This window comes from Equus caballus, chromosome 25 (genome assembly GCF_041296265.1).
Source record: "Equus caballus isolate H_3958 breed thoroughbred chromosome 25, TB-T2T, whole genome shotgun sequence".
Classification (NCBI taxonomy): Eukaryota; Metazoa; Chordata; class Mammalia; order Perissodactyla; family Equidae; genus Equus; species Equus caballus.
In genome coordinates this window covers 46339589-46354222 of record NC_091708.1, presented here as the reverse complement: position 1 = coordinate 46354222, position 14634 = coordinate 46339589, and the positions used below count along the sequence as shown (strand labels likewise).

Below are 14634 nucleotides of genomic sequence, written 5' to 3'. Positions count from 1 at the left end.
GGAGGGATGGATTAAAAAACAAGACCCAACAATATGCTGCCTCCAGGAAACACACCTCAGCTCTAAAGACAAACAGAGGCTGAGAGAGAAGGGATGGGAGACAATACTTCAAGGAAACGGCAAATAACAGAAAGCAGGTGCTGCCATCCTTCTGTCAAACAAAGCAGACTTCAAGATAAAAAAGACAATGAGACACAAAGAGGAGCAGCATGCGTGCTAAAAGAGATGCTACACCAAGAGGACATAGTACTTATGAAGACACAGGCACCTAACACAGGCGCACCAAAGTATATACAGCAACTATTAACAGACCTAAAGGGAGAAACTGATAGCAACACAAAAAGAGTAGGGGCTTCAACATCTCACTTACATCAATGGACAGATCATCCAGACAGAAAGTCAACACGGAAACAGCGGCCTTAAATGGAAACCTAGATCAGACAGACTTAATAGATACATATAGAACTTTCCATCAAAAAGCAGCAGACGGGCCGGCCCGGTGGCACAGTGGTTAAGTTCGCACATTCCACTCCGGCAGCCCAGGATTCACCAGTTCAGATCCCGGGTGCAGACATGGCACCGCTTGGCAAGCCATGCTGTGGCAGCATCCCACATATAAAGCAGAGGAAGATGGGCATGGATGTTAGCTCAGGGCCAGTCTTCCTCAGCAAAAAGAGGACTGGCAGCAGATGTTAGCTCAGGGCTAATCTTCCTGAAAAAAAAAAAAAAGCAACAGAACACACATTCTTCTCAAGTGCACATGAAACATTCTCAAAGAGAGACCATATGTTGGGTAACAAGGCAAGCCTCAATAAAGATAAGGAGACTGAAATCCTATCAAGCATCTTTTCTGACCACAATGCTAGGAAACCAAAAATCAACTACAAGAAAAAGCTGGGGAGAGACACAAATATGTGGTGACTAAATAACATGGCTACTGAACAACCACTGGATCGATGGAGAAATCAAAAAATACCTGGAGACAAATGAAAATGAAAACACAACATACCAACTCTTACGGGATGCAACAAAAGCAATGCTATAAGAGGGAAATTGATAGCAATACAGGCCCACCTCAAAAAGAAGAAAACTCTCAAATAAGTAAACTACACCTAACAGAACTAGGAAAAGAACAAAGCCCAAAGTCAGCAGAAGGAGGGAAACAAAAATTAGAGCATAGGAGCTGGCCCTGTGGCCGAGTGGTTAAGTTTGCGTGCTCTGCTTCAGTGGCCCAGGGTTTCACCAGTTCAGACCCTGGGCACAGACATGGCACCGCTCATCAGGCCACGCTGAGATGGTGTCCCACACAGCACAACCAGAGGCACTCACAACTATAATATACAACTGTGTACTGGGGGGCTTTGCAGAGAAGAAAAAGAAAAAAGAAAAGATTGGCAACAGTTGTTACTCAGGTGCCAATCTTTACACAAAAAAATTCGAGCATAAATGAATGAAATAGAGACTTAAAAAGCAGTACAAAGGACCAACAAAACTAAGAGTTGGTTCTGTGAGAAGACGAACAAAACTGACAGACCCTTAGCCAGACTCACAAAGAAAAAAAAGAGAGAAGGCACAGAAGAATAAAACTAAAAATGAAAGAGTGGAAATTACAACAGATACCACAGAAATACAAAGGATCATAAGAGAACACTATGAAAAACTAAATACCAACAAAGTGGACAACCTAGAAGAAATGGATAAATTCTTAGATTCATACAACCTCCTACCACTGAATCAAGGAGAAATAGAGAATCTGAATAGACCAAGCACAAGTAAAGAGATTGAAACAGTCATCAAAAACCTCCCCAAAAACAAAAGTCCAGGACCAGATAGCTTCTCTGGAGAATTCTACCAAACATTCAAAGAAGATTTAATACCTATCCTTCTCAAACCATTCCAAAAAAGTGAAGAAGACAGAACACTTCCTAACTCATTTTATGAGGCCAACATCACCCTGATACCAAAACCAGACAAGGACCACACAAAAGAAGGAAAATTACAGGCCAATGTCGCTGATGAACACAGATGCAAAAATCCTCAACCAAATACTGGCAAATCGAATATAGCAACACATTAAAAAGATCTTACACCACAATCATGTATGATTTATATCAGGGACACTGGGATGGTTCAACATCTGCAAATCAATCAATGTGATACACCACATTAACAAAACAAGGAATAAAAATCACATGATCATCTCAATAGATGCAAAGAAAGCATTTGACAAGATCCAGTATCAATTTATGATAAAAACTCTCCATAAAATGGGTATAAAAGGAAAGTACTTCAACATAATAAAGGCCAAATACGACAAACCCACAGCCAACATTATGCTTAATGGTGAAAAACTGAAAGCCATCCCTCTGAGAATAGGAACAAGACAAGGTTGCCCACTCTCACCACACCCATTCACCATAGTATTGGAGGTTTTGGCCAGAGCAATTACGCAAGAAAAAGAAATAAAAGGAATCCAAATAGGCAATGAAGAAGTGAAACTCTGTTTGCAGATGAAACAATTATATATATAAAACCCTAAGGAATCCACCAGAAAGCTATTAGAAATAATCAACAACTACACCAAAGCCACAGGGTACAAAATCAACTTACAAAAATCAGTTCATTTCTATACACTAATAACAAACTAGCAGGAAGAGAAGGCAAGGATACAATCTAATTTACAATTGCAACAAACAGAACAAAATATCTACAAACAAATTCAACCGAGGAGGTGAAAGACCCATACACGGAAAACTACTAAGACATTGTTGAAAGAAATCACAGAAGACACAAAGAAATGGAAAGACATTCCATGCACATGGATTGGAAGAATAAACAGTTAAAATGTCCATATTACCTAAAGCAATCTACAGATTCAATGCAATCCCAATCAGAATCCCAATGACATTCTTCATGGAAATAGAAGAATCCTAAAATTTATATGGAATAACAAAAGACTCCAAATAGCCAAAGCAATCCTAAGAAAAAAGAACAAAGCTGGAGGCATCAAAATCCCTGACTTCAAAATATACTACAAAGCCATAGTAATCAAAACAGAATGGTACTGGCACAAAAACAGACACCACAGATCAATGGAACAGAATCAAAAACCCAGAAATAAAACCACACACCTATGGACAGCTAACCTTCAACAAAGGAGCCAAGAACATACAACGGAAAAAGGAAAGTGTTTTCAATAAATGGTGGTGGGAAAACTGGACAGCCACATGCAAAGGAATGAATGTAGACCATTATCTTACACCATACATAAAAATTAACTCACAACAGATTAAAGACTTGAATGTAAGACCTGAAGCCATAAAACTCCTAGAAGAAAATATAGGCAGTACACCCTTTGATATTGCTTTTAGCAGCATCTTTTCGAATACCATGTCTACTTAGGCAAGGGAAACAAAAGAAAAAATAAATGGGACTACACCAGACTAAAAACCTTCTGCAAGGCAAAGGAAATCATCAACAAAATGAAAAGACAACCCACCAACTGGGAGAAAATATTTACGAATCATATATCTGACAAGGGGTTAATTTCCAAAATATATAAAAAAACTCATATCACTCGACAACAAAAAGACAAACAAGATGATCAAAAAATGGGCAGACGCTATGAACATTTTTCCAAAGAAGATATACAGACGGCCAACAGGCACATGAAAAGATGTTCAATGTCACTAATTATTAGGGAAATGCATATCAAAACTACAAGGAGATATCACCTTGCACCCGTCAGAATGGCTATAATTAACAAGACGAGAAATAGTAAGTGTTGGGGAGGATGTGGAGAAAAGGGAACCCTCATACACAGCAGATGGGAATGCAACTGGTGCAGCCACTATGGAAAACAGTATGGAGATTTCTCAAAAAATTAAAAATAGAAATACTGTATGATCCAGCTATCCCACTACTGGGTATTTATGAGAAGAATATGAAATCAACAATACAAAGAGATTTAGGCACCCCTATGTTCACTGCAGCATTATTCATAATAGCCAAGATGTGGAAGCAACCCAAGTGCCCATCAACCAATGAATGGATAAAGAACATGTGGGGTGTGTGTATGTATACATATACACACACATACACAATGGAATACTACTCGGCCATAAGAAAAGACCAAATCGTCCCATTTGCAACAACGTGGATGACCTTGAGGGTATTATGTTAAGCGAAATAAGCCGGACAAAGAAAGACAAACACCGAACGATTTCACTCACATGGAAGATAAACTAACACATGGACAAAGAGAACAGTTCAGTAGTTACCAGAGGGGAAGGGGATTAGGTGGTGGGCAAAAAGGGTGAAGGGGCACATAAGTATGGTGACGGATCAAAACTAGCCTACTGCTGGTGAGCAGGATGCAGTCTACACTGAAGCTGATACATAATAATGTACACCTAAAATTACACAATGTTATAAACCAATATGACCTGAATAAAATTTTTAAAAATAAAATAAAAAATAGAAGTGGGGAGAGCAAAGGGACCTAAATGGAAAATAGGTTTCCACACTTCACCCAAAATAGTAAAACAAGACGTGTCAACCATTGTAAATCACATCTGTACACTGTAATACCCAGAGCAACCACTAAGAAAACTATACAAAGAGAGACACTCAAAACAATATAAATAAATCAAGACGGAATCCTAAAAAATAGTCAAGTAATCCATAGGAAGGCAAAAAAAAAAGAAACAGGAACAAGAAACAGAGAAAACAGAAAACAATAAAATGTCAGACTTAAGCCCTAACATAGCAACAATTACATTAAATGTAAATACCTAAACACACCAAGTAAGAGAGACTGGCAGAGCAGATAAAAAACTGACACAACTATATGCTGTTTACAAGAAACTCACTTGGAATTCAAGGACTTAGGCAGCTGAAAGTAAAGAAATAGAAAAGTCTATATCAGGCAAACACTTAAATTTTTTAAAAGGCAGGTATAGGGGCTGATCCCACAGCGTAGTGGTTAAGTTCGGTGCACTCCACTTCAGTGGCCTGGGTTCACGGGTTCAGATCCCAGGCACGGACATGTATCACCTGTCAGCCATGCTGTGGCAGCGATCCACACATAAAGTGGAAGAGGACTGGCATGGATGTTAGCTCAGGGCTAATCTTCCTCAGCAAAAAATACAAAAATAAAATAAATAAAAAGGCAGATACAGCTATATTAACATCTGATAAAGTAGAAGGAAAATTACTAGAGACAGAGGAACACTACATAATGGTAAAAGTGTCAGTCCACCAGGAAGACCTTACGATCCTAAATGTGTATGTGCCAAACTACTGAGCCTCAAAACACATGGAAAAAATGAACAGCGCTGCCAAGAGAAACAGACAAGTCTTCAGCACAGTCAGGGACTTTACCACCCCATGAGCAACTGACAGTACCGCCAGACAGAAAAGCAACAAGGCAAGAGATCTGAACCACTCAACCAACCAACAGAATCTGACTGACATGTACGGAACACTCCACCCCACAAAAGAATGCACATTTCTTCACATGCCCAGGGCACAGTCACCAAAATAGACCTCATCCTGGGCCACAAAACAAACGAACTTAAAAGAATAGAAATCATACAGAGTAACTGTATGTCATCTTACCATAAGAGAATCATATTAGAAATAATAACAAAAGAGGAAAATCTCAATACTTGGAAATTACACTTCTAAATAATTCATGGGTTAAAGAGAAAGTATCAAAAGAAATAAAGAAAAATACAAAGAACTTAATGAAAACGAAAATACAACACAACAACATATGTGGAATGCAGCGAAGGCAGTATTGAGTGGAAAATTTACAGTACTAAATGCTTATGCTAGACAAGAGGAAAGGTCTCAAATCAATAATCTAAGTTCCTACCTCAAGAAACCAGACAAAGAAGAGCAAAATAAACCCAAAGCAGGCAGAAGGAAGAGGCAGGTGCGGTCATAAAAGGGCAACAGAACAGAAAAGGTCCTTGCAGGATGGATTGTTTTATAGCCAGATGATACAATGTCAACATCCTGGTTGTGAAGTTGCCACTGGGGAAACCAGGTGAAGTGTGCCCAAGACCTCTCTGTATGATTTCTTACAACTGAATGTTAACATACAATTATCTGAAAATAAAAGTTCAATTTGTAAAAAAAATTGGCCAAAGATCTGAAAAGATATTTCATAGAAAAAAGATTCAAATGGCCAATAAGCATATAAAAAAATGCTCATCACCATTAGTCATCAGGAAAATGCAGACCAAAATGACAGTGAGATAGCACAATCCATCCACTTGAATGGCTAAAATTAAAAAGACTGACAACGCCACATGTTGGCAGGGATGCAGAGAAACTGGAACTCTCTCACTTTGCCGGTAGAAATAAAAAATGACACAGCCACTTTGGACAACAACTGGGCAGTCACACAGGTATGACCCAGTAATGCCATGCCCAGGTATTTACCCAGGCCGATGAAAACACATGTCCACACAGACTGGTACATGAATGTTCACAGCAGCTTTATTCCTGAGACACAAAAACTGGATGCAACTAAGTGTCCATCAACAAGTGAATGAATAAGGAAAATGTGGGCAGCCAAACAATGAAGATTACTACTACCACTCAGCAAAAAAGATCTACACACATGGGTGACTCTCAAAAACACCGTGCTGGGTGAAGAAGCCAAAGAGGATGTGAGGTATGATTAGAGAGCAATGAAACGCTAGAAACCCAACTAACCCACAGGGACAGGGGCAGGTCAGCGAAGCTCTGGCTGGGACTGACTGGAGGGGGCGCAAGGGAAGCCTTGGAGGTGATGAAATGTTTACCTTGATTGTGTCCTGCTCACAGGTGAGTAGACACTTGTTTAAACTCATCAAACTATACTCTTAAAATGTGTGCATTTTATTATATGTAAAGTACCTCAATAAAGCTGTTTTTCTCAAACGTCCAAAATAAAATTCTTCACATATATCCAACAATGGGTGTTAACCTACCCTACAGAGACTTCTCCAGAAAGCCAGGGTTCACCTACCTCCTCCCGCCTCAGAAGCCTTCAGCGGCTCCCCAATTCACACACAACAAAACTTCAACTGATCAAGAGCCATTGAGGGCATTCCAAGACCTGGCCCTAGGCATTCTTTCCAATCTAGATTGTTCCACCTCTGCTGCAGCTCAATTCACATTCCACCCCAACTAGAACACTAACTAGCCTTTCCGTCAGCATGAAGGACACCACAGCCCTCCTCCCCTCCTCATCCTGGTTTCTCTGTTTGTTCCCTTACCTTCACCTGGTTCTTACCCACCTAAGCCACAAACTCAGCTTCACTTTCTTGAACGGAACCTTCCAGATTCCCTCAGGGGAGTTTCTCTCTCTTACCTGTTCTGCCATAGCACCTGCTGCTCTCTCAGGCATCATCGGTCTTTGTGAGCGTGGCCGTGTCCGGCACTACGTGACCCCTGAGAAGCACATCGAGGACCCCACAGTCCACAACACGATCCTCTGTTGAACTGACAGAAGTTTAATTTTGACTGAGTTCGAAGTGGAGTCACCGGAGGACAGTGACTAAGGGATATTTAAGTGAACCAGTTAGCTTGAACAATAAGAAAAACAGGGCTAAGCGAGAGCTTAGGAAGGAAGTCAGAAATAGAAGTAATTCAAAGAGTGTCTTTCCATATGTGATAACAAAGCCATGAAAGAACAGCTCTATGGAATAAAGATTATAAATGTTCCCGCCAAGGGTACCGCAAGCTCAAGGTGGCCGTGCCTGCTGCCTCTTCCTCACGCTTGCCCAGCGCCCACCTCCCATCCCTGCCATCAATCAACCAGTCTCAGGGACTCTGCCTTCCTGGGACCCGTGGGCTCAATCTACCCTTCTCATTCTCACTGCAGACAAACTAGGCAAGGCCTTGGCACTTCAAGCCAAAATGACATCAGCTCTGCTACGGACTCAACGTATGTGTCCCCTCTCACCCCCAAGGTGAAGATATAAGGAGATGGGGCCTCTGGGAGGTGACTAGGTCATGAGGGTGGCGCCCTCATAAATGGAATTAGGGCCCATATAATGAGGCTCCACAGAGCTCCCTGGCCCTTCTGCCACGCGAGCACACAGCAAGAAGACAGCCACCTACGAACCAGGGAGCAGACCCTCACCAGACACCCGACCTGCGGACCAGCCTCCAGAGCTGTGAGAAATCAACGGCCGCTGTTGGTAAGCCGCCCAGCGTACGGTTTCTTGTTATAGCAGCCCAAATGGACTAAGACAAGCTCCCGGCTACTCCAGCTGACTAGAGCCTCTACCCGCTCCAACCTGCTAGAAGAATCTTGCCAGGCTACCTCTCTCGTCACACCACGCCCTACACAAAAACCTTCCCAGGCACACAGCATGAAAGAAATCCCCAGCCAGCTCGGAACACCACGAACAATCTGGCCCAGACTATTCCCCAAACTAATCACCTACTATTTCAGTCCACAAATCCTCTGTCACAACGAGGTTAATCGACTCAGTGCCCACAAACACTTCTTCCTTGCACGGAACCTGGCCAGATGCGCTCCCCTCTACTCTTGTGGGGCCTACCCAAACCTCACCCATCCATCAAAGCCTATCACCTCTGAAGCCTCCCAAGGGAGCCCTCTCACAGCCACCAATGCCCCCTGCGGCCCGTGCACTGTGGTCCCCACTCGCCCACCTGCCAGCTCCATATTCTGCCTCAAGACAGCTCTGGCACTGATGTCATGCTGCCATTTCTCAGTGCCTGCACTATTTCATTTTCCTTTGTATATGTCAGTAGTTCATGTGGATTCTAAGCAACTGAGGAGATGGCACCATATAACTTCCCCCCGTATTTCCTGTAGTGCAAAACACAATCATACACATGAGAGTTCTGGGATTATTACTGTACGAGTGAACGTAATATTGGCTCCATCCTGGTCACCTTCAGATTAGAAGAAAAATGACAGCAACCTGAGTTTTTCAAGAGTTCAACTAGGAAGTAAAAGAACACTGGCACATATAATGGTGATACAGCCACACAAAAATCAAACAGGAGAAGCCTACAAGCTACTATGAAGACAAAAGCAATCCAAAGAACAAAATACTAAGGGCCTTTGGAAGAAGATTTGCGTAAACTGAACATGCAGAAGCACAATAGTGGCCAACTCTTTCGAGAGTCACTCAAATTTAAAGGATTAGGACAGTCTGAACTTAAAGACGGATTGATATTCTTTGTTAATATTTAACTTGTGGCATCAGGACAGGAAAGAGAACATGTGCAAAATGGTGTATCTTCAGAAATACAAATGCACCCATGCATGGCCACCAGGACAGAATCACAAAGCACATCTTTCTAGTCCACCTGTTTCGAAGGCATTTCTAACTCTTTTTATCCATTTGACAAGTATTTGAGCACTGACTCTGTTCTGCACACATGGTAGTAAACAGGACAACCATGACCCCTGACCCCACAGACACCAGGCAGTTCTCAGTGCACCCAAGCAGAGAGAAGGTCATGTTACAAGACCAACCAGTGACCCCCACAGCATCCTGTACCACCTAGCAGGTGCACCTAGGGTGCTCTGTAACCTCCATCTCAGAAGCACCCAAATGCCTTACTAAGAACAGAAGACTATTATGAAATACTATTCAAATTCATAAACTAATAATCTGAGCAAATCACACAAAAAACTTGATGGGGGGCCAGCCCGGTGGCGCAGCAGTTAAGCGTGCACGTTCTGCTTCGGCAGCCTGGGGTTCGCCGGTTCGGATCCCAGGTGCAGACATGGCACTGCTTGGCAGCCATGCTGTGGTAGGTGTCCCACATATAAAGTGGAGGAAGATGGCACGGATGTTGGCTCAGCGCCAGTCTTCCTCAGCAAAAAGAGCAGGACTGGCAGCAGATGTTCACTCAGAGCTGATCTTCCTCAAAAACAAAAAAAAACTGATGGTATGCTTATGAACGAGGGCCTCCCCACCAAGCCTTGCACGGCGGCTGTTCCTGCTAGTCCAGGGACAAGAGCGACAGCTGGGTTTCACTTCCAGTCCTGGGACCTGAGAGGGGTTCCGAGCACTCGATTCATTTTAGCCGAACGTCACTATAACAAAGCAAGGTGGTCCCCCCCAGAGTTGACAATGAAGGGCTTTTGCTCCTCATATCAATTAAGCAACAGAGAATCCAAGCTATTCTTGTGGTCTAGATAATGAGACAGCTGGCAGCGGCTCAATTACAGATACCTCGTCAATGGCTGCACAGATTTTCCATCCTACAACATGGTTTCCTAATCAGTAGTTTAATTACTCTAACGAGAGACTGAGAGGACGAGCGGTAATCCCTCACTGGCAGTGGGCTCTGGACAGCCTCGTGCTCTCTCTCCATCCCAGTTTGCTGCTGGTAAAAGGAGAAGGTTGATCTTGGTGGCCCCTCGGGCCCCGCCCAGGTCAGGGAAGCTCAGCTCCATGGTGAGTCTCAACTTGGTTTCCAGGGCTCCTCAGAGGGTGACAATACCAGCACTGAGCTACATAGCAACACGCTTGCAAAGAGCTGAGTGGCTTCTCGTACTTTCCCTGGGTTGTCTGTTCAACATCGTCCTTGAGAGTTAGCAAAAGCTATTACTCCCCCACTGTCCCCTGAAACCAAGGCCTAGAAACCTTTAAGTTTCCTAAGCTTGGGGACTAAAACAAAAGCCAGGAATGCCACAGCCCCAGTCCAGAGCTCTATTCTGTAAAATAAATGGTACTTCAAGTCATTACTTTAAACTTTTTTACCAATTTATTACAACTTTCAATCAAAAGGACATCACAAAATATTCCAACTAAGCAGACTACACCTTCTCACAGACACTTTTAAATGAATAGCTTTCAACATGTCCAATATATTATTTCTAAAAAAATAATTAAAACACTGCCAATGAAACAAGAGTTACCCCAAAAAAGGAGGGGCAGAATCTAAAAATAAAAGCTCAAGACAGCCCACAGTTCTTGGCTGTGGCACCAGAGATGAAGAAGTTGGAGGAAACATTTCTGCATAACCATATGCCACCCCAAGGCCGGGCCAAGGGTGAGCTCTCGGAGCCTCCCCACTTACTACAAACAGCAGCCGGTGGCCCCAGGGACACACAGAGTCCCAAAAGGCAAACACAAACAAGAAGGCAGCCTCAGAGCCCCTCGCCTGAGTGTCTGCATGCTTTCAATTCCTACACAAAGAGGAAAGACTCCTTGGTTTCATTTAGCTCCTTAATGAACAACTGTAGAACGAGGAAAATATTTAGGCCACTTTCACCATCATACCCCTCAAACTGACTTACAATTAAAGTGTGCAGACTGAAAGAATCGTGTCTAATTAACTGAAAAGTAAGCTGGAGAGGCACATGGAGATGTCCAAAAGGAGAAACAAAGAACAGGTCCCTGGGTTAGGAAAAGAGGTGAAAAATGCATACTGTCCTAGGAAATCACTCCCCGCCCCGAGTCCTGGAAGACCAGAGCCCTCAGGCAGCATCGAGGCTCCCACAGGGCTGCAACCCCCATGCCAAGAGCATGCACGAAACCACTTCAGGTGAGCGGAGGTGAGGCTTCTTGGTCATCTGAATTGGGATCTCCTAAATACGTAAATTTAAAGCGAGATTTTCACCTAGAAAAAAACTACATCTGCTGCCCTTCTTGAACCACAGTATCGAACGGAACGGCCTTCTCATTCAGCAAAAATGAACGGACAGCAGACCTCCTAAAATCCATGTTCAATGAGCACACCTCAGCCAAGGGATCGTGACCAACGGGCGACACGCAAGCCAGTCTCAGATCCTCAGATGGCATCCAGCGTCCTTCAGCTCCTGCTCACGTTCTGTTCTAGAAACACCCACCTTTAATAATTCAAAACCCTAAAGCCTATTTTAATATCAGCTTTTGAATAAATTATCTGATGACAACAGGTATCAAGCAGTGTTCTGGTACTGGAAATAAAACTCGACTAATCCAATACCAACACTGAGAGGGCTGCACGTTTGTTTCCAGATAGCTGACAGATCCCACGCTGAATGCCAAAGTGAAAGGCAACAAGATAAAAATGCATTCACTTTGCTAAAGAAATTGGAAAGCAAATAACAAGAGGGTTTTTTAAAAGTATCTGCGTCTATATAGCATTCATTACTAGAGCCTTAACCATTTCCATACGCAAAATCTTAAAAAATACACACCAGAGTGAAACCTTGCACATGTGCCCCAGCAGCTGAGAACACACTGTGCTTAAGAGCACAGACCTGCAACCCAACCAGCGCCACGAACAGAGCACAGGCCTCTGGGGAAACACTACACAGCAGTGAAAAAGCAAGGAGAGGAGCTGGGACGAAGAGACTAGGAGGAACGCGGAATAAGGCAGTCTCGGGAGAAGACCACTATTAAAGGCGCAAAACACAGAAAACTAAACCATACAGCTCAGTGATGTAAACGTACGTGCTGAAATATAAAGAAAAGCAAACCAACCACCAACGCAAGACGTGAGGCGGCTGGACGGGGAGGCTGCCAGCTGAGGACCCCGGCCCACTGCCCTGCAAAGGCGACCGGTCCCAAGTTTTTCCTTAAACTGACTGCCACATACCTGAGCGGCTCCTCTGGTATGACTCTTCACACCTTACTCTAAAATTTTATATATGCTTTTGATCAATTCTGTATTTTCCCCAAAATCATGTAAATTCGTGTATGTGGCAATGCCTCCCTAGCATACTACAGGGAAATTGAATAAAGCTCGACAGAGTCATAAACACGGACTGTGAAACTGGTAACTGCAAAACAGGAAAACACTCCCCGTGCACACCGTGAAATCAACCTAAAACACGGGCTGCATTGAATCCCCGTGACCTGCAGAGCCTGTTCATCCTCATGACTAACTGAGTCCGGCCAGGACACAGGCCACCTCAACCGGGGCGAGCCCGTCGCCGGGAAACGCCTGCCCAGCGAGTTTTCAAAACTGGTCCACCCAACTCCTCCTTGAGAGGCTTCTCTCTCCACTTGAGTCCCCCTCTGGAAACAAAACTGTCCTCACCAGAATAAAGGCAATTTTTTTCAAACGCCTTAAACGAAGAGAAGACAGACTACCCAGGATTAACCCAATCTTGTACCTAAAACAAAGGCACCTGAAATCAATAAAGCAAGCCTCCGAGCCCAGCAATTATGAGAAGCACTTGGCCTGTAAAATTCCGAGAGCTGGAAACAGGAGAGTCTTAATCCACTAAGAATATCAGGGCCTAGCAAATCGGGCTCGCCGACAAGGTTACCCAGTTCTTCGAAGCAAATTCACCGGAGGGGAGGATGCTGATTAAGACGGTGCATTGAGCAGCAGCGTCTGGTCGGGGAACCGGCGCTCGGCGGGTGAGGATGGAGACCGGCCGGGCATCAGGGGTGGCACCCGGCCCCGCGCCCAGCCCGCGCCCGCGCTCCGGGGACGGTTCCGCCGGGCCGGCTCCGGCTGCACCTGCGGGAGGACCTCGCCGGCACGGGGGCACGCTGGGCACCGACCCCGCCACCCCGCTCGGTCGCACGCGGCCAGTCCACGCCGGAGGTGACCCCAGAGCGCCGCGCACCGCGCGGGACCCTGCGCGGCCGACAGCGCACAAAGGAGCCCCAGGTCCGCCCGCCTCCCGGCCTCCGGCTCCAGCTCCGGCCCCCGACCCCGCCAGCCCCCGCCCGGGCCCCCGCCCGCGTCCCCGCCCGCCCCCGCCCACCGATGCCGTAGGCCTTGGCGCAGATCCACTGCAGGTTGGCGGCGATCTTGGCGCGGGCCGGGTCGTAGCGGTCCAGCGGCACGATGTCCACGGCGCCGTCGGGCGCGGCCTCCATCCTCCGCCAGCCCTCCCCGGCCGCGCCGCCGCCCGCGTCCACCATCTGCACACAGAAAGGCCGCTGCAGCGCGGGCGGCACCGGCGAGGCCGCAACAAAGGCGCCGCCCCCGCCGCGCCGGGAGGGACCCGCGTGGGGCCGGCCCCGACCGCCGGCCGGAGCCCCCGCCCGCCCGGCCTCACCTCACAGCCGCCGCCGGCGCCGCCGCCGCGGGTGCTGCTGCCGCATGCTGCGGGGCCGGGCCGGGAGGCCGGGGCCCGGGGGCCGGGGGCGGCGAGGCGGGGGCGCGGGCCGGTCCGCGGGCCGGGGCGGGGGACGCGCGCGCGGGCCCGGGGGCGGCGGCGGTTGAGGAGGCGGCCAACCGGCGGGAGCGCGCGCACCGCCGAGGCCCTACGCAAGCGCACTGGGCGCGGCTCGCCTCCCCGTGCCGGCCCGCGCTCGCCCCGCCCCTTCCCGCAGGCGCAGTGGGCGCTGCCCGAGGCCCCGCCCCCGGCCCGCGCTCGCCCCGCCCTTTCCCGCAGGCGCAGTGGGCGCTGCCCGAGGGCCCGCCCCTTTCCGCGGGCGCCGGGCGCGGGGTCGCGCGGGCTGACGGCCCCCGGCGGGCTCCGCCGCAGCTCTTTGTCTGGGCCGCGCCTCCTCCTCCCTGGCACTGGGTCGCCCGGACGAGCGTCCCACAGCCGCCGCACGACGGGGCCGAGCCTCTCGCGGAGGCCCCCGCGCGGGCCGACTGCGACCTCGGGAAGGCGGCGGACGGGAGGGCTCGGAGCCCCGGGATGCAGCCCCAGATTCCCCCTCCTGGAGAGCAGTGCTGGGAGCCCGGGGA

General features: G+C 46.9%; 1 protein-coding gene across 18 annotated transcripts in view; it reads right to left on the bottom strand.

Annotated features, from left to right (window-relative positions):
- CAMSAP1 (calmodulin regulated spectrin associated protein 1) overlaps nt 1-14181 on the bottom strand; it is a 68494-nt gene extending 54313 nt beyond the window's left edge. For 5 of the 18 annotated variants that reach the window (XM_023629360.2, XM_070250923.1, XM_070250924.1 and 2 more), the window contains exons 1-2: nt 13994-14122; nt 13697-13856 (exon numbers count right to left, since the gene is read on the bottom strand). In XM_023629360.2, coding sequence (XP_023485128.1) covers nt 13697-13856 — 160 coding nt within the window. In that variant the 5' untranslated portion in view covers nt 13994-14122. Of the gene's footprint in view, nt 1-13249; nt 13619-13696; nt 13973-13993 lie in introns of those variants that run through there. The other 13 variants (XM_023629359.2, XM_070250934.1, XR_011432464.1 and 10 more) reach the window with 13 other exon arrangements.
- Between the last annotated feature and the right edge of the window lie 453 nt (nt 14182-14634).